Source organism: Antrostomus carolinensis, unplaced genomic scaffold (assembly GCF_000700745.2).
Source record: "Antrostomus carolinensis isolate BGI_N321 unplaced genomic scaffold, ASM70074v2 scaffold7109, whole genome shotgun sequence".
Taxonomy (NCBI): domain Eukaryota; kingdom Metazoa; phylum Chordata; class Aves; order Caprimulgiformes; family Caprimulgidae; genus Antrostomus; species Antrostomus carolinensis.
The window spans coordinates 6,083-26,194 of NW_010339131.1; the positions used below are offsets into that span (position 1 = coordinate 6,083).

The 20,112-nt window shown below is 40.8% G+C and overlaps 2 protein-coding genes across 2 annotated transcripts in view; both read left to right on the plus strand.

Moving 5' to 3' along the window:
• Positions 1 to 13,907, plus strand: part of HPS5 (HPS5 biogenesis of lysosomal organelles complex 2 subunit 2) — an 18,817-nt gene extending 4,910 nt beyond the window's left edge. The window contains exons 8-22 of the mRNA XM_010175723.1: positions 164 to 252; positions 1,215 to 1,393; positions 1,613 to 1,771; positions 2,880 to 3,039; positions 5,120 to 5,243; positions 7,018 to 7,164; positions 7,898 to 7,972; positions 8,478 to 9,085; positions 10,407 to 10,530; positions 10,742 to 10,897; positions 11,426 to 11,545; positions 11,862 to 11,975; positions 12,311 to 12,417; positions 13,104 to 13,386; positions 13,847 to 13,907. Of these exons, the coding sequence (XP_010174025.1) occupies positions 164 to 252; positions 1,215 to 1,393; positions 1,613 to 1,771; positions 2,880 to 3,039; positions 5,120 to 5,243; positions 7,018 to 7,164; positions 7,898 to 7,972; positions 8,478 to 9,085; positions 10,407 to 10,530; positions 10,742 to 10,897; positions 11,426 to 11,545; positions 11,862 to 11,975; positions 12,311 to 12,417; positions 13,104 to 13,386; positions 13,847 to 13,907 (2,506 nt within the window). The remainder of the gene's footprint in view (positions 1 to 163; positions 253 to 1,214; positions 1,394 to 1,612; positions 1,772 to 2,879; positions 3,040 to 5,119; positions 5,244 to 7,017; positions 7,165 to 7,897; positions 7,973 to 8,477; positions 9,086 to 10,406; positions 10,531 to 10,741; positions 10,898 to 11,425; positions 11,546 to 11,861; positions 11,976 to 12,310; positions 12,418 to 13,103; positions 13,387 to 13,846) is intronic.
• A 2,328-nt stretch (positions 13,908 to 16,235) lies between these two features.
• On the plus strand, positions 16,236 to 20,106 carry LOC104530976 (serum amyloid A protein; the record flags this gene model as incomplete). Its single annotated transcript, XM_010175724.2, is given in 6 exon segments — positions 16,236 to 16,292; positions 18,496 to 18,574; positions 18,577 to 18,632; positions 18,969 to 19,101; positions 19,425 to 19,563; positions 20,000 to 20,106. Coding segments are annotated over 6 exon segments (571 nt in total), but the record flags the coding sequence as incomplete, so codon positions are not given.
• Positions 20,107 to 20,112: the final 6 nt, after the last annotated feature.

The following is a 20,112-nucleotide window of genomic DNA, read 5'->3' on the forward strand; positions in this document are numbered from 1 at the left end:
GTTATGTTATCAACTTCATCTTTTTGCATAAGAATTTTCCAAGTGTCATGCTAAACAACTTACTTCTCGCTTGCTGTACTTAAGCCAGTGCCATCCCCGTGTGTTTTACAGTGACTACCACAATGAACTGTTGCACCATTAACACGGTCTGCTTTGCTTGCAGTGAGCACTGTGTGATGACCTGGACAGAAAAAGGCATTTATATTTTTCTTCCCCAAAGTGTTGAAGTCTTACTCTGGAGTGAAGTAAAAGGTAAATTAAGAATCTTTGCTTTGTAACATTGTCTGTTATGTTTGTCGCTTCTGAAGTCCCTGCCTAATGTGGAGCCTTTCCAAGCTCGATTTCTGCAGCTGGATTGTTGAACCCTGATCACAAAACTGTTTTGCCTTGTTATCTGTCAGGTATATATTAACCCTCTCCCACCTCCTCCAGCCAACCCTTCCCTTCATACCTCTGACAACAAAAACAAAATGTGGTGTAGAGTGACTCTTAAAATACAGTGATCAAATAGTGAGAAACCTGCAGTAGCCTTTCTTCATTTCTGTTTATTCAGATTTATTGTCGGGTGTCCTGTGAAGGATAATTTGGCAGCTGAAAGCTTAAAACCTGTTTTTTCTAACACCTGTCTGGATTTGAGCCAGGGAATGTACTTACTTGGCAGATGAGTGAGGCCTCATAAATGTTTTTGTGTGTATGGTTATAGACATAGTCCTAGAATGGTTAGTCATTGTCAGTCAGTCTTTTCCTTCCCCTTCTCTCCCCGCCTTTGGTGTGCCTTTGTCATGGAGTGTCTGCATATAGCAGAACTATTTCATTCGAAAAATATTGAAAGGTCAAAGTGTTTTTCTACTAGCAAATGTTTTCCTTCTGTTTAACAGCCAACAATGATGTGTTTCTCATCTCTATCAGTCTTCATTTTTTTTATCCTTCAAAGGAAAACGAAACTTTTCTGTAACTTTAGTGTTCTCTTTGAATGCTTTCTGGAAATGCACCTCTGGAAAGTTTTGGTACTTTAACTGTGCTTTACAGTTAGGTGATAGCTTAGCACCCCTCAGTGTTTGTTTTCCCCATCCCACTTGTGCTGCAGTGTATTAGGTTTTTGCACGTGTTTGCTGTCGGATGGGAAATATGTTTTCACCTCCTTTCAGGAACAGAAAGGAATGTTGAGTAACAATTTCAGGCCGTTAGATGTTTCTGTGCATCTGGTTTTGCAGATATTCAGGACATTGCTGTTTACAAAAGTGAATTGTTCTGTCTGCATACAAATGGAAAAGTTGTGCACCTCTCCCTTCTGCTGGTGGACCGCTGCATAGAGCGTCTGATAAGAAGAGGGTTCTGGACACTTGCTGCCAGGGTCTGTTGTCTCTTCCAAAATTCAATCATTTCTTGCAGAGTAAGTAAATACTCCTTTGTAAATGTGCAATGCAACTTCACTCTGTTTCCTGTTCCCCTCTTCCATTAAGTTCCATAGGTTTCTGAGATTTATATTCTTGGAGTTTTTAAAAAGTCTTCTAAACTTTATAGTTTTAGGATGAAAATTATTGTGCATATATATGGTATCTTTTGCTTTTCACGTGTGCATTAGAAATAATGTTTCACTGTGTACTTTTAGGCAAGAAAAAATTTGCCTCTAGACAAACTGGAGCACTTGAAGTCTCAGCTGGATGCCTCAACCCAACAAGATCTCATTACACAGCTGGAAGAACTAATTTCAAAGCTGGAACCTCTAGATTCTGCGTGCAGCAGTAGAAGGAGCAGTATTTCATCTCATGTAGGTATATTGGTAGTGCCAAAAATGTTACCTGCAGATTTTGTCTCTATGGCTTAAAATCACCTCGTTGCTCACTTTGGAGATGACACTTTAATTTTTGCGATGTGTGCTATAGCTGGTGATGCTATTTTCTAAAACTAGGTGAGATAGAGAGGTATGAAATACTATTAATTGCATTCTTTACGCTGCCTTTTTTCCATATTATTTTGTGGCTAATGTTTGAGTTGTGAACAAAGATCGGTATGATGAAGACTTGCTCCACAGTTGTGATTGGTGTCTTAACATGGTTCAGGTCATCTTGATTGTAACTAGTTTTATGTGGTGAAAACTGAATACCCAGATGCTCAGAACTATCCTAGCCCTATTTAAAAAAAAATTCTCACTCTATGAAGCTTAAGCAGAAAGCTCTAAGGAGAAAAAGAATCAAAGCATATTTCTAATATTCTTTTACACATACAGCTGCTTGGTGTTGTCTTGGCTTCTCAGCAGCCTTTCAGGAAAGGGGAAGCCTAATACAATATCATTTGCTGCTTTCACTTTAACAATGTTTAAAAAGTAAAGCTTAAAAACCAATGTAAATTCCATCTTGATGTGGTAGGCAAGTTTTGTGGTTTTTTGGTTTTGTTTTGGTTTTTTTATTAGGACATGGGAAAGTAAACTACATAGCCTGACCATGAGCTGAAGAACGTACATGTGTCCTTGAACTAAATAGTTTTGCAGGGTCTGTAATTGTGCTAGCTGGTTATGGTTAGCCAGCAAAAAGAATATGGACTTGAGGGTACACAGGTACAAAGGGCTGAAGTGACAGTCTCGGGTGCAGGATTAAAGCAGAGATGATTTTTGTCTCGTAGTCAGTATGCCAGTTGTTCTGCAGGCTGCTTTCCTGAAAGCAATTGCAGCACGTACATCTTTATAAAGTCACTGGACTGCATGCTTCTTGGCGTGTGTGTACTTGTTCCATTCTGGATATGTCAAAAATATGCTGTTATAGAGGTCTTTTTCCAGACAGTGAATTATAAAGTGCTGTGAGGTTATTTGTATGGGTATGGTTGTTTGAGTTCATTGCGGGAAGTAGCAGAACATCTCACTCCTCTCCCTTGTCTTACAGGAAAGCTTCAGTGTCTTGGACTCCGGAATATATCGTGTTATCTGTCGAAGAGGCAGTCAGTCAGATGAAGATTCATGTTCTCTCCACAGTCAAACATTCTCAGAAGATGAGAGAATTAAAGAATTTCCTGCACACCAGGAAGATGAGCAAGTAGAACTTGGTAATATTTCTTAATGAAAATCTGTTATTAGGATGCAATTTTTATTTATTCTGCAAGAATTTGATTTGGTTGGCTCTGTGCTCTTATTTTCCACTATCAAATTATCCAAGATTAAATAATCTAATTTGATCAATGAGAACACAGTCACCCCACCTTCCAGTCAAACTCCTTGAAACATTGGGGTGAAATGCTGGCTCCACAGAAATCCAGGCTTAAAAACAAACACAACCCAGAGAAACAAAGCAAAAAGTCCAGAGGGCTTTTGCCAAGCTAGGGCTTCACTCCAGTTTCTGCCCTCCTTCCTCTGTGCAATTCAGCATTAGTTCCAAGATTCTCTCAGCTGACTATGCCATTGTTAATTGAGCTTCAAATGAGATTTGTTTGCTGACTCTATCCTCCCAGTAATATTAGTTCCAGGAAATAATTTCTTAATCTTGGCTCTGGCTTTATATTTCTTCATGGAAAACAGCAGGCTTATTATGATATAAGTGTTCTGAACTTACTTGCATGGCTTAATTTGTAAAGAGGGATCATCTCTTACGTGTGTGTACATTACCATAGGGATGATAGTTGCCATTAGCTAACAGACCATCCAGGGAGCCTTTTTTAAAATTTTTATTTCCTAATAAATATCTGTCACTGGACAAAAGCCAGAGTGAGACAATAATGGGTCTCTTTGCTCTGGTTGGGAGGGGATGCAGAAGCCTGTGATGATGAGGGGCTGGCTTAGTTCCAAGTATGGCAGAGAAGCTTTCTGATTAAAAAAAAGCTGCTCATTAGCTTTTGCAGAGAGTAGATGCCAGCTGAGGATGAAGATAATTTGGGTGCTTTGCTGGGGGAAAACCCCAATGGGGAGGGAGAGTACACAGATTAGTATTTACTCCCCTACGTGTCAGTGGTGTTGTCCTGCTGACAAAGCCACATGCTCTTTGTAGCACTTATGTTTACATTGCCTCTTTACCTACATCACTGTAAAAACAACAGGTGAGAAAACTTAGAAGGAAGTGTATAATTTCTGATATTAAAACTCTAAAATCAAGGGAAGGGGGTTTTGAATGTCAGAAGATAGAAAAGTTCTATCTGTTCAACAAGAGATAACAATTATTCTTATTATTTCACAGCAGAGAAGCAGTACCTTCTTCTTGAAGCATGGGTACTTGATTTGGTACTTAAGAGAAGTGGACTTAGTGTTTCCCTGCTCACATTTACGTAAGATGTCATAAGATTTCAGGTTTCTAATCTGCATAATGAACAAAACCAGCTTTATATACAAGCAATCTTAGAATCAGTTGTGACCTTTAGGCACTATCTAGAGAGACTGTGGAATCTGATGCTAGAGTTTCTGTAACAGCATAGCGTCTTTTCCTCTCAACAGTGCAGATAATGGTGACTGTTGCAAAAAGCAGTGTCATCCTTGCTTAAAAGGTTCATTTTTTTTCTTACATCACTTAAAGATACTGTGCATGTTTGTACCAGGAAATGACTAATCAAAACACGTTGTAGATACTGTTAGGGATATAAAAGTGAAAAGGAAATAGTCAGTGATTCTGTATTTTCTGTGATTCTTATCAAAAGCCAGAGAACTATGGCTTCAAATATATTTTGAGTCCGTTCAAATAAAAGGTTGATTTATACATTAACCATGGCTTATGCATCTCTGTATGTTCATATGTGATTTAGGTTTTAGGAAATCATGCAGTGTGAATGGATGTATGCCACAGTATTTAATTTTCCTAGATGTTTAAGTAACAGTCTGTGGATTAAATCAAGATTTTGTCCCCTGAATGGACTGTAAGTGTACTTTTAGAAGATAGTTTTCATACAGCTGCTGATCATAATTTTCCTTGTTATAAAGCCAAACAACAATTAGCAAAGCAGACTTACCAGGTTGAAAGTCAGTAACAAAATGACCCTTGAAGCCAAATAGCACTTTTCTGTCTCCCCACATTCTTGAATATTAAGTATGAAAATATCCCATGCAGGTTATCCATTAATGAATTAGTGACTTGCAGTTTGTTTCACTGTTCCATTTTTGCCAGGCCACTGTTTCATGACTCTTTATTTCAATTCCATTTGTTAGACAATGTATCTCATGCATCTGTGACGGTTGAGGCTGACCGGAATGAGACATTTCTCCCATTCAGTATTCCTTTGTCATTTCGTTCCCCATCTCCTCTCGTCTCTCTCCAAGCTGTCAAAGAAAGGTAAAATGTGCAGCAGGTTCACTCATCCATTACACCTTTCCCTTTTCTGTCCTCTGAATTAGTAGCATTGTCCAGTTTAGTTCATACTCTGTTCTGCAAAAATGTAACATCTGAGCTGAAGCCCTGGAGATGCAGTCGAGTTTGCTGCGCAGTGTAAAGCTTCCATCTTGACTCTAATGAAGATACGAAGAGCTGCTCTTAACTTCAGTGGAGCCAAGATTTCAACCTCAGTTTTGAAAAGGCTAAGAATGTTTAACATCACCCTGTAAACTGTGCTTGTGGTTTGTTTTCAAAGCAAAATTCCTGAATAGTGCTTTTTGATTTTGCTTTTCTGGTACTTGGGAAGCCTTCACTCCTTCTGCAGAAATCTGTGGTGCTTGGGGACGAACGTTAAAATATTCAGAGCGTGCTAGATATTGCTAAAGCACACTTGCAAAGTGTACCACGTGGTCTGCCATCTCCCCCCGAAACTTGTCAGTGAATCTAATAAATTTCTCGGGTGTTTATGGAATAATGGTAGCTTATACCTAGTGCAGGTAAATACGCCAGTGTCCTTTTTATGCAGAAATCAAATTGATATTTTAGAACTTGCTTTAAAAAACAAGGGGGACAAATATAAAGGAGATGATGTTAAATACATAACTTAAAAATTTGAAAAAAAGTAATGTATGTTAGTTTCTTCGCTAAAGTGTTGCTATCCCATAATGATGGTCTGAAAAAATGCTTAGCCCTCCCTTGGTCAGTTAGGTTTGTGAATTATGTCATGCAACAAAAAATTGTAGCTGATACCAATAGTGTGAGGATCTCGGAATAACCTTCAGAAGTACCTGCAATGTTTTGAATTCTTTCTGAACTGTCAGCAGTTTTTAGGACTTTACTAGTAATAAGTGTTTCTGCTAACAGGGACAACTAAATTTTCAAGTATTCACTATATTCAATTTATAATTAAGTGAAATACTGTCATATTTACAGTTAATATTTAAAAGTTTGCCTTTAATCTTCTATATATTAAAGTCCAATTGTTTTGCTACACTTAAATCCTTTCTCTTTTTTGCAGCAGCCTTCAACTTTTGCTATACCTTGATATAGTAAAAGATGCCATATTCTCTGGCAAGCAAGTAGAAAGATTGTCTTTTTTTTTTCCTTGATGCTTTTAAACTAGTTCTTGGCCAGAGAGCAAGAAGGTGATTTTCCTGTTCAACTCTTGATGGCGTAGTTCTCTTCATGGCAGTAGTAGAAATAATTGGGTTTTGGTATGTTCACTGGCCTTTCTCTTGAATAAAATATCTGAAGGGATAGGGACTGGTGATATGAAAAGGACATTTTTAGTGAGCTTTGTAATCTGAAGAATTAATTTGGAGTATTATAAAACTGTTTCTTACCCTCAAGAGAGACATAATTTCTTAATGATGCCTTCTGTTTATAAGCTTTAAAACACAATGTAGGTAATCTGCATTTCCTTGTGTACAAATTTATGTCAAAACCTAAATGCTAATGTCACTTTGTGATCATGTTTCTCCAGCAGCAAAAAAACCAAGCCTTAAATACTTTGTGTTTTTATTCTGTGCTGGTAGTAAGGACCATGACTGAAATATGAATTTTGAGCAGCTCCTTAGTGAGTTCTTTTCCTGTTGGTCATCACTGCTCTCATACTTTTCTCAAGAGTTCTTCAGATTATAAAGTTTTCTGAAATCATGGTTTGAATGTGAAGAAAGTGCTTGATTTGTTCAGTTCTGAACTTCTAATTTTAAATGTTTGAACTTCTGACTCCTAGTGTTTCCAGCTTTGTACGCAAAACTACTGAAAAGATTGGCACACTTCATATAAGTCCTGATACAAGAGGGAGGCAAGAAGCAAAGCATGATGAGCAGTTGCAGGAGTTAACTGTTAATCTGGTAGAATCTCCCCAGGAAGAAAAAAAGTGAGTGCAAAATCATGTTTTCTTAGCAATTGCATTTGCTGGGGATTCTGAGGATAGCAACCTAAAGGAAAAACCACTGTTTCAAGTAGAATGGTGAGCTCAGTGTTAGGTTCTTCCAGCTGCCTTTATTATTGTGGTGGATTTCACTGGTTCTCCCTGACTCCTTTTTTTAGGAGGCTGGGAGAAGCTGATGAGGTTGTGAACACTTCTGGGTGGTGGAGCATGCAGTCTCCACAGTGCTCTAATAACTGAAGAGCAAGAATGACATCTGTATGTGAGAATTGCTGATCTGTGATGCTCTTTGTAGTTATGGACATGGGTCCAACAGTTCATTTTCTGTACTTTGAGTGTGGGGAGTAAACACTTTTGTCTCCCTAAAGACTGTTTTGGGTTGTGTTTTTTTTGTTTGTTTGTTTGTTTTTAAATAATGATAGCTATAAAACACTGAACTTCTTTAATGGTTGTCAAATTAATACAGAGCTAAGTTATTTCCTATTCCAGTTATTTGCTAACCTACCATTTTGGACTAACTTTTGTATAGTCACATGATACTGATTTTTATTCAGTACCTTCAGCAATCTGCTGTAGGTGGAGTAGAAGCTGTTACAGAAGGCCACAAAAATTCTCAGTTGCTCTTCGTGTCCAGTTCATCTGCAATGTCTGTTGAACTGTTCCTTCTTAAATTATTAAAGATAATACTTCAGATAAGACTGAAATAAATGTCTTTTTCTAGGTTAGATCCACAGAGCTGCCAGCTTGCAGAGGAGGACCATCTAAGAGATCTCAAGGCTGCAACAGCAGAAGCCATGTAAGCAGGGAAACTTTTTAGTGTATAGATCTATTGGACTTTGGTAGAAAAATTATTGATTTTTTTAAATTACTGTTCTGTTTTTTTTATTCATTGTGTACATATAGGTGTAATGCTATAGCTATCTATTAACATAATCTGAAAAGATCTAATTTGGTTACTTATTTGTGTCCTCTATTTAAAACAAAGCAAAACCCACTAAAAGCTTATTTAGGTACTTTAGCATTATCCTTTTGTCCTAATTACAAGTATAGTTAAAAAAAAAAAATTAAACAACCTAACAAACAACAGTCCATTCTGAAAGAAATCTTGGGGAACTCTGAATGTACTAGTATCAAATGTAGACAGCCTAAGTAGCCTAAATTCTGTTTGATGAACTCAAAACCACAAAAACCAACAACTGACTCTTAAGTCAAGTTTAGGAATATACTTTGAGTTACAGAAAACATAGATAATATCTTATAACTGTCAAGCAACTTAGCAGACTTCTTTTTTTATGCTACAGAACCAAACTCCAGGATCCCCTGGTTTTGTTAGAACCACAGTGTATGAGAAGGGTTTTACAGGAATGGCTTATCTATCTAGAAGAAAAGTTTGGCAGCAAAGAGCATTCTGCTTCCTCTGTTAAGAAAAGCAAGACTGTGTGTACTGAAGAAGAGAGGTCAGTTCTGGAGGAAAACCTACAACTGGATCCAGCTGATGGAGGCCTAGCAGGCAAAGAGCAGAGTAGTGTCTTGGAAGACTGCACTGAAAAGGAAAATACTGATGAAACCTGTGTGAGCAAAACCATGTGTGAAAATAGTGCTGATTTGAAGGGACCTTTGGACTGTGGCTTTCAAGTGTCTCCTCCATGTGTCATAGAACCGGCTGTTCAGAAAGATCTCATTGAGCTGACAACACTGTGTTTTGAGCTGCGTGTGTTTTCCTGTGGAAACAGTGAGGCAGAAGAAAGCTCTGATGGCAATCTGCCAGTAGCAGCTTCGTGGGCTTTGGCTTGTAGGTTTATGCAACGCTACTTCTTTCTTTTGGATTTAAAAAGAGTAAAGCAGTGTATTATAACCATGTATGCAACCAGTCCTAATGTATGGGAAACATACATCGCAGGATTGAAAGGTAACTGATGAGAATTTAATTACTAAACTTTCAATAAACTGCAAGTAAGACTGGGAGAAAAAAGAAAAATGCTTGAAGACACTCCCATTTGTGTCTGCAGATTTTCCTTCTGCAGGTGCAGTGTGGGAGGATGGTTGGTGTGTGGGAGTTTTTGGGTTTTTTGGGGGTTGTTTTTCCTCCAAAGACTAACTTAGGAAGAACTGCTGGCTCCTTTGGAGAGACTGTTCATCTCCTCCCACCACTTTGCAGTTCTGAACCTTTTAATTTATATGGAGCTTGTTGGTTGAACACTGTAGGGACTACAGACCAGATGTCTTTCAAAACAAGTGTGTGTGCTTCAAAGAGCAAAAGCAGCTGAATTGGAATCATATGCCTGTAGAAACAAGGCAAAAGCTAGGGGCAGGCTTCAGGATTTGCACTGGAAACAGAAGCTTCAGCTTGTAGGAAAATGTGGTTCATGTGAAACAAAACTGAATGGAATAGATGGTTCCATGCAAAGAGTGGCTTGTGATCACATCAGACTTCCTTTCCACAGAAATCCTTTCTGATCTTTTTGATGCCTCTTTAGCCTTATTGAACCAAAGTTTCCTGATTATATTGGAAACAGAACTTCATCTGTTCTCTGCATTCAGCTTCTGCTTTATGCATTTCTTTTAAGAGTGAATTAAAGTCTTAGCATTGACTTGGTGCCAACAGAGAGTGGTCAGACAACAGAGTCTTGCTTTGAGGGTTGGTATCTGGTATTTGGGTTTCTGGGAATCTGTTCACTATTTGGATTTTGAGAGTCCTAGAAATGAAAGTAATACATGCATTCCCACTTTGTCCTCAGCTGGGGCTGCACTTGTGCCTGTAGGTTAATACTCACGTTGCAACAGGATCAAGGTTTGTGCTGAATTCTGCATTCTGTGAAGTCAGTGTCCAAGCTGAAGTCTTGTATTTATTAATAGAAGCAAACTGTAGTACATGACAACTGATGCAGGTCTGCATTGTATTCAGCAAGCCATTCTGCAGGTGCTGCAGTGGGCTCTCTCTTCACATGAGAGAAAAATTGCCTCCTCAGAAGTCTAAATAAAAGTCATATATATCAGGAATATTCTTCCATGCCTTGATTGTATCATTTTATAACTGTAATTTGCTGTAAGCGCAGATTAGTGATGTTGATTTTTATGAAATGAACAAGTATGATCTGTTACTACTGTTACTCTAGCCAGAGTTCCATTAAAGCAGTGATAACTTTTGTCTTTATGCTGAACAACAGCCACGTGTGTGTGTGTGTGTGTGTTTGCCCACATCTCCCAACTCGTGTGCTGATTTATTTCAGAACTAACTTCTCACAGTCCAGTGACTTTAGCAATGGAAAATGAAGATATGTTGAAAATACTGAAGCAGCTGCATGACCTGGGCCCTTGGGATGATAGCCCGCTGCTACTGGTACATGCTCAAAGGTTTGTTGCCAAGTCCTTTTTTTTTCCCCCCTCTTCTTCAGTGTTGTTACTTGCTAGCAGGTATTGGTTTAGTTAATGTTTCATGAAACTTTCTGCGAATCTTCTAAAGAGTACTCTCAGTACTATCTTGAAGTTGCAAGAGATGTTGTAAAAATGGTAATGTTTCTGTTTGGTACTGAAAATCGTTTTTATCCCCCCCCCCTCTCTCTAGGCTTTATGAAAAATTTGGGGAAACAGCTCTTCGGCCCTTGATCAAGTTCCACCCATCTATTTTGCCTTCTGATATCAAACAGCTTTGCAGGAATGATCCAGCTCACTTTTTAGCATATTTAGATAGTCTGGTGAAATCAAAGCCAGAGGATAAAAGGTAAAGGGAATATAGAATCTTTTTCACCTGTCTGCTCTCTTCATTATGTAGCTAGGGGTTGTTTTGGTTTTGGGTGGCTTTTTTTACCATTTCTTTATCTGCTTGGTGTTATTTAGCGTTAGATTCCAGTTCATTCTGCTGGTGTTAACTGGTCACTCAGACTGTGTCTTTTTGTTAGATTAGATGCTAGTTTTGTCAGGTTTTTTCTAACTAATATTTTTAATGGAACTGCCTGTTTTTGTTCGTGTGTCTGCAGTTCAATATACCAAGGTTAGACAGCTTAAACAAAAACAACAACAACAACAACAAAAAAGCTGAGGGATCCCAGTGTACAAACTTGATGATTTTTCTGTGGTCCCGTCAGTTTCCAGAAACATAAATAACTCTGGGCTTTTCTGTATTTAATCTTACATCCTTTTTTATTTATTTTTGTAATTTCCCCACCCCTCCCCCCTTCACACAATCTCTACTTCTCCATATCTGGTGTATTTAAAACTGATAGTTCTTTTTCTGTGTTCTGTTTTCTAGGTCATCTCTCCTTAGATCTCTTCTGCAGCCCGAATCTGTACGACTGGATTGGTTGTGCTTGGCAGTTTCTTGTGATGCACCACAAAGAGCAAATACTGTGGATGTGGAAGGGAATCCCAGGTAAAGTGGGGTTCACCCAAGGTCCAGAATGGCAGCAAAAACCTTTAACGGCTCTGCAGGCTTTGGCTTAGGTGTTGTGTGACAGTTTGGATGGCAGTGAATCCTTCGAGCATTTTGCATATTGCAGAGTTCAGCAGAAGCAACCAAAGGATTAAATAACTTTTATGTGTAACGCTTCTCAGACTGCTCTCCTGAGACTACAGTGTTTAATTTGTTTTTCCTTCTCTCTTTTCATATACCTTCATTTCTTGCAGAGAGAACATAATGTTCTGAAGAAAACCATTAATGCTTTAAAACTGAATTTCTCATCTTCTAGGCCGCGATCGCATTTGTTTACTTGGGGCTACAGCCAGCTCATTCTGCTTTTGATTAAACTCCCAGCTGATTTTGTTACAAAAGAGAAGATGGCTGACATCTGTAAATCCCATGGGTAAGAAAACTTGGTAATTCTTAATAATTGGTTAGTTGGTATTCTGATCCCAGAAAGATACAAATGAAAACCACCCATCTGCTCCTTACTTGGAGAGGTTTTGTTTAAAAGAAACTCCCCTGTTTTGAGGATGGATACTGAGCGCCCAGTGTAATGTACCAAATACCCCTTTGGCTGCGGGGTATTCCCCGTGTCCCTGCTCTGCAGTGATTTCTGGCATTCAAGAAATTCCGTTGCTTCTGTCTTCACTGATATTTAAGTGAGCATTTAATTACTGTTGACTTTAGTTTAGACTGAGTATTTGATTCCTGGAAATCTTTACTCTCTTATTCAAGATTTTGGCCTGGATATCTTTTTCTCTGTCTGGAGCTGGATAGAAGAATAGAAGCCTTTACTAATATTGCTCACTTGGATGATTTGAGCCTGTTGAATGGAGAAGATGGTTAGTGAGTCTTAAGCTGTGTAAACATACTTCTGTAATACAGGAACTGCTCTTAATTATATTTTGTCAAAGGTTGAGTTGCACTTTTATTTTTTAAGTGTTTTGGTAGCACTGACTGTGTAGTGCAGCATATTCGAAACACATAAATGGGTGTTACACTCTTGTATCTTCACACTGTGCTCTCTGAAATCAGTTGTGCTAGAAAATGTTTAGAAGTTCAAGAATGTAGAGTTGTTTATCCATTGGGAGTAAAAGTTAAACTCGGTGTTGCAGATAAAGGAATAGCTAACCTCCTTGTGCAGCACAGAACTCCCCCTGCTACACGTGCACGCTCACAAAGTTACGATGAGCAAAGCCTTGTATCGTGTGGCAGAACTTCGAAGAAAATTTCCATTAGGCCTAAGATGGATGAAACAGTTCTTTGTCACTTCACTCAGTTCAGTATTTAAGGCTTTGGATTACTGTGAAGCTTTGTCTGTAGTTCTCCACTGAATCTTTACACTGAGTCAGTCAAGGCAGTACGCTTCTGTACACAGTTTCCTTGTTGATAACGCTTGGTTTTCTTAAATCTTCCCAGAGAAAAAGCAAAGAGCTAGATTCCCTTTTAAGTACAGCTATATTTAAAATAGTAGGCTTAGAATAATCCTTGTTTTACAAATAATGTAACAAACTAATTTTATATCTAGGTTCCATTCCAGAGACCATGGAAGAATGGAAGTTTCTTCTGCATCTTGCACAGAATCACAGCACAGCTTCCCACCATGGCCCACAGAACGGGAATGCTGTCAGCAACGGTAGCCCGAGCTGCCCAGACTGCGTCACTGTGGAGAACGTAGCTCTCCTGCTGGCAAAGACCATTGGCCCAAATCGTGCCTTGCCTCTCTTGCAGGAGTGTGGCTTGACCCTAGAATTGTCTGAGAGATTTACTGCTGTCTGTGAGATCCTGAGGATTGCTGAGAAAAGGCAAAGGTAAGATGACATGTCAACAGAAGATCCATGTATGCACCCTGTTCATTTTGGATCTTCTTGGTGCTTTAAACTTTCTTTTCTTTTAACAAAAATATAAAATACTTCACTTTTTAATCTCAGATTCTAAACTCAGCTGAAAGCTTTTCTGTTATTTAAGAGCTATATATTGTGCAATGTAGCCACTTTAGAATGGAGAAGGAGGAAACAGAAAAACATACATGAAAGATGTATGTGAAGGAGATCCTCTGAAGGAGATCTGTCTTGCTGAGTCCTGCACAGACTCTGATCTCACCTATACCTTCCAGAGAAGGCATGCATGATGTTGTCATGATGTTACTTCTGAAATACAATCATATTTTTTACAAACTTTTCTTAAAAAGCAAGCCAAAATGCTGGTTTTCTTTGTTATTAACTTTTTTTACTGTTTAATTTTTTTTTTTCCCCTTTGCTTTAATTGCAGAGCGCTGATTCAGTCCATGTTGGAAAGGTGTGACCGGTTTTTGTGGTCTCAGCAAGCATAGAAAACAACTCTGACAACTTTGGGAACATTTTTTACTGTAATGATTGTATATTAAAGTGCCTTTTAAACTTAACAGGCTCTTAAAGAAATGAACTCCTGTCTAAAAGTTCAGTTATGTTGAGCCAGTCTCCATCTGGCAGGTATCTAACAGGGAACTGTTGATGCTTCTTCCTTATTCCTTTGGAGATGAATTTTGAACTCTAGAACTTAAATCAGAACAGTCCAGTATTTGTCTTTGAATTAAGCTCACAGACTTCTGAGATTAAAATTCCTGATTTTATTTTCCAAGTATGTATGAATTAAGTGTTAAGGATATGAGCTCCTTAGTATTAAATTATGGTGTATAAAGTTTTTTGTTTGTTTGCAAACATGAGAAGCCATTCTGTGGAAATATTTAAGCCCATACTTGTTTAATTTTCCTATAAATGACATTGACTTTTTCAAGTTACTGTAGAAGTGCTTGTTATGTTACTTTTTTTCCTCTTAAATTATATGGACTGGTCTTGCCCATTTGAAATGCATTAATTGGGCACAGTCTTAAACTGGGAGGGAAATATTTTTCAGGAGTGGATTATGGTTAACAATGCTGATTAACAGAAGAACTTGTTAAATGAACTCTCTGTTAAACTCTAAGCATGATATTTCTAAATTGCCCTTATGTATTTGTGCAATGTGACTATAGACATCAGTTGTGGTATTTCAACAAACCTCAGGACAGTGGAATTAGAATCATAGAATCATTTTGGTTGGGAAAGACCCTTAAGATCATTGAGTCCAAGCATTAACCTAACACTGTCAAGTCTACCACTAAACCATGTCCCTAAGTGCCACATCTACACCTCTTTTAAATACCTCCAGGGGTGGTGACTCCCTGGGCAGCCTGGTCCAGTGTTTGATAACTGATAAGGTGAATAAATTTTTCCTAATGTCCAATATAAACCTCCCCTTGAGCAACTTGAGGCCATTTCCTCTCTTCCTATCGCTTGTTACTTGGGAGAAGAGACCGAGATCCACCTCTCTCCGCTCTCCTTTGAGGGAGTTGGACAGAGCCAGAAGGTCTCCCCTCAGCCTTCTTTTCTCCAGGCTCAACAACCCCAGTTCCCTCAGCTGCTCCTCATAGGACTTGTTCTCTAGATCTTTCACCAGCTGGTAGTGCTGCAAAGTAATGCTTTTATTTTCATCAAAACAGGACTCAGTAATACAACATCCATACTTTTGGGAGGTGCAGTCTGACTGTTTCATCTCAATTGCAAGAAAGGCTTTATTGTGGAGAGTTGGTTACTTCACTAGAGGAAACAGTTACAGAGAGACAATTAGTGGTAGGCTTTCATCTTTTAATAGTCTTGCTTGTGGAAAAAACAATACAGAACTACCTCTAAAAAGAAGAAACACCCCATGCTCTTACACTAAGACTTGGAACAGGAGCCAGGCACCTGCAGTGTGCAGTGAGGTTACACAAATAAGGTGATGTTGGTGCCTGTTCTCTTACCTGCCAAATGAGCGTGCTGCTGCCTGGGTGGCTGCGCTTAACTAGCTCTGGTTCATGTATGAATGTGGCACAGCTTTAGCTGAGTACTTGTGCTGCTCTCCTTAGAGGAAGTTGGCTGGCTTTCCAGGAATGTTCCTGGCTTACCTCTGTGTCTAATGGTTCCACTTTATTTGCTCTGTGTATTTTGTGTACACAGCAGCCTCTTTCTTACTTCTGTGTGGTTCTTGTACACTTGGTTGACTCTAAGTGTTTATGATTTCAACTAACTTGGCTGACAATAAAGAGTAAGAATTTACTCTCTGAAGAAGATTTGGAAAGTCACTGTTTCCTGTTCATGTGTTTTCATCTCATGGGTAAGGTGAAGGGACTGTGAAATGAAATAGTCTTCTGTTTAGAAGATACAGTTGTACAGAGCAGTGCCCCCATCCTCGAGCTACAGCCCCTACCAGCTCTACATACACCACTCATAGTTTAAGCCAGCCTGCACTGGAGCAGATGAGCTGCAGCTCATCTTTGGTTTTGGTGACTGACTGTTGGTAGAAGGGACCCTTGAAAAGCAGAGATGAATACGGGGGGCTTTGCCCAGAGCAACTTTAAATAGAAGCTGTGCTGGTTTTATTGTTGATGTTTGGTTTATTTTCCAAAAAAAAAAAACCCCCAAAACCAACCTATAAAAGCCTCATCCCTGCCTCAAAACATTATTTCACTGTTAGAATCATCATCAAAATCAGTTTCATTTAAGATAAACTTCTGCATATGCAGTCTGTTTCTTGAAGAGGGGTCAAGTTTGCAGTTACTCTACATATCTATAACCCTGAGGCTAGTGCTAGTAACGATTCCATGCAGCAGCACGGCAAAACTCCAGCAGTGAATATCGCCCATGTAAACTTAGATAAGGTGCTGTTACTTCCCAGAACAGGGAATAACTGCATCTATTACTGTGCCTGAGCTGGGAATTCACCTCATCCCCTTTCTCAATCAGAGACCTACTGAGATTGCAAAATACTCACATTGCAGAATGTTTGCAGAATGTAGCTTGTATTTATAGATATTTAGAATTAAAGGACAAACACTTTGAGGTCAGAACATACAAACCCAGAAAACAGTCTTCCAGGGTCCCCTATATGTGTAACATTTGCCCAGCGTGTACGCGCAGCCTGTGTTTTAGTGCCAGGCCAGAAAGAAATACTCCATTCAAACCCTTCTGCGTGCTCAGAGGCAATTTGCCTGTTCCTGTTGCAAAAGCAACAATTCTGTCTGCAGCTTGTTTCTGTGGGCCAAGGGCTGTGACCCAGAAAGCAGGCCAAGAGGATACAGGAAAGCACAAAGCCAGGGCTTTATCTCAGTTACTGTAGGGAGCTCCAGCATTGTTGTCACTGCTGCAGCCCTCATTGTTGGAGACAAATCAAGAGTATGGAATCTGAGATCTTCTAAAGATCCCCTCCAGCACCTTCCTTCTTGCAATTATCCTCATGTTTGTGCTCCTTGCAGAAAATTTTGGTTTGGAGAGAATGCGAAGCACATCAGACCACATCGGAAGACTCAGAAATATTCTCTATGGTCCAAAATGTCTGAGCTCTTGCAGGGAAAAGTTCCTGAAGTCAGTTTTGAAGGCAAGCTCTGTTCTAGGTCCCTGGGTAAAATGGCACATACATTAGTGAGCCTGTACCCCAACTTACATGAATAATTTTCCAGTTTTTTGTTTTTGTTTTTTTTTAATCAAAACCAAAAAGGTGACAGACAGGGCTACTCACGGCCAGCAGAGAAGGCACTTGAGCTGATGTGTACTGTAAGGGCGTAAGTCAGAGTTGCAGCAAAACTCCAGTCTCTGTAGTAACTGAGCTGTTACACTCTGAAGCATCCAGTTCACAGGCAGCAGGGGACAAAATTCTGTGTCTGCCCTCCTGCTTTTTGCAAGGTTTCCTTGTCCGTTGGGTTAGGGTTTAGATTCTTGGTTTATATTGTTCAGAGGTACAGTGTACTAGAGAATATCTGTCCTGCTGCTCCAGGCCTATCTGTGGAAAATCTCTCTTCTTCCCTTAAGCTAAATCCTTGTGCAGTGATGCCCAAGGAGGTTAGCTGCTGGCACTTCATTAGCTCAGTTTGATGTTGCACCCCTTTCACCTCATGCCTCTGCCCCTCAGCGCCAGCAGCTTCTTGTTTAAAGTGACAGAGTTGTGAACGGGGCAACTGCAGAGAATTTAAATAAGCTCTCTTAGATTTATTAACTGGTGTATGAGACCACACAATGGGGAGACATTCTGTACATTGATTCTACAGTGCAGCTGCACCCAAACCCAGAGCTTTCTGCAGGGGAAACACTTGTGTCAGTTGTTAAACAAGAGAAGCAGAAGCAGCAAGCAGGCTCCTAAGCAGAGAGAGCAGTGGGTATTCAAACTGTGAACTGTGCTAGTAGGGCCTGACAGTTAATATATTGATCTTAAAATCTAGCAGAGTTGTGGCTGTATGGATCTGAACTTCCCCTTAGGTAAAGTGTTCACTGCTGCATCAAAAACTCTCCTTAGTTTAGCCCACTTGAGCTGCTGTTGCAGCAGAGTGGCTGGAAGTGCCTCGAGGAGGATCTGTGAGAGCAAGCAAAGCAGGACGAACTGTTCAGGCCTTCCTTACTGGGAGCGTGTACGCTATCTTAAAGCATTCTCAGTGGGGATGTTGAGAGCAACACTTCACATTTTCCATTCCAGCAACTCTGGGATCCATCTTGTCATCCCTGCACACACGGGAATTCCATGTAGCAGTTCCTGCAGCCATTCTGGTAATGCAGGTGACCCTTCCTTGTGTACAGACCCAGACCAACCTTGTGCTTCAACACACAGTGCAGACAATCGGGCACCTTCTCTGCTGGGCTCTGTCAAGCACAAGAGACAAACAATAGTGTCACGCTTAAGCCAACTGTAACACTTCAAGCACACAGAACGCTTCAGTCTTTGAGGCAGTTTCTCTGCCTGCTTGTTATAAGGAGCAATAGTCCCATGGACAGCTGAAGAAGCACCACATACTTTGTAAAAAATTGTGTAACAGGAGCTATGAACTTTCAGTAAGGACAAGGACAAGCTTACCGTAATGATTTCTGTGCTGGAAGTGGAAAGGTGGTGGGGAATTCCCACAATCCTTTCCAATTTCCTCTTTTGAGGGGTCTGAATCGCTTATAAATACCCTCTCTGATCTGAGAGCACACAGGACAAGTTCCATCTCCTCTGGCTTTGCCTTTCTGCAGTGGTGAGTGATACTCTGTGAGCTCTGTGCTGTGTTTTTAGCTGGTGTTCAGGAACAGGACTGCTGCTTTAGCATGTGGGGCTTCTCTGTACTTATGATGGGAGCAGCAGGGAATGATAAAATGCAAGTTTCTCATGTCCCTCTGCCTCTTTTACAGACACCTTAACTGAGCTTTGGTTGCACAGAGGACATCAGTCCTTGTGGGGGGAGAAGTGGGTTCCAGGGCTCACCACCAGCGCTGGGACAGCTGCCTGGGCACAGCGATGGGTGTGATGAGTGCTATGGCAGCAGTCTCTCAAAGGTGCTCCAGAGCTGCTCATCTCTCTGATTGTCTCACAGCTCCGTGGCAGGCTTGTGCTGGGAACCATGAGGCTCTGTGTCTGCCTCGTGTTGCTCTCCTTTGTCCTGTGTGCGAGTGCTCAGTTGTCATCGATAACCGAAGGCGGTCGGTTTGTCTGGGATGCAGTGGGAGGTAAGCTGCTCTTACCACGGGCCTGTCTCTCAGAAACCCCCTCTCTGAGCACAGGTTACCAGCAGTTAATGGACACAGCCCTCAGAGCTGGGAGGTCCACAGCTCCACGTGAGGGACTCCACTGGTTTCTGCTGCTGGAAGAGGACCTTTATCCGCCCCCGCAGACCCTTTCCGTGGGCACAGCCCTGTGCAAAGGCCAATGTGAAGTGCCTCTCTGTGTTACTGCTCCTTGGGCCTTTCAGCTCCTGCCTGAAATGATACTTAACTGTTTCTGGGATGACTCTTTAAAACCAACATCATCTCTGTTTCTCTGCTTTCTCCAGGGGCATGGGATATGTTCAGAGCCTACCAGGACATGCGTGAGGCAAATTATAGAGACTCCGACAAATATTTCCATGCTCGTGGGAATTACGATGCCGCCCAAAGAGGACCAGGTGGTGCTTGGGCAGCCAAAGTGATCAGGTAATGGAGCATATTTGGGTTGTTACCAGGGAGTTACTGGGGGTGCAGGCATTCTGGTTAGTGAAGTCTTTCTTGACTTGTACTCAGCTTTTGACCTGGAAGGACAGTGGAGGGGAAGCAGTTACTGTCTGAACTGTGTGTCTCTATAGGGGTGGTGTCTCTCCTCCACCATGAGCATGAGCCTTTCTCCTTGTCCTCCCCAGGAGGCAGAATCCCTACTGGTGCATTTCTGGTCATGGGGAACTCGCTGTCCTTGCTGGTTCCTTCCCTGACATACCAGTTAGGGATTCCGCTCTGGTCCTTGGGCAAGGACTGAGAACGTGCTTCCACCTCACGCTGAGGAGCCCTGTGGAAAGGCTCGCTGTACCCGAGCGAGCAGCCCACACACAGTGGAGTTAATGCCGGTTGGTTCAGGTGCCTTTTTCCTTCCCGCTAGCGATGCCCGGGAAAAATGGCAGAGCGACGTGAGCGGCAGAGGGGCGGAGGACACCCGGGCTGACCAGGAGGCGAACGCCTGGGGCAGAAGCGGCGGCGACCCCAACCGCTACC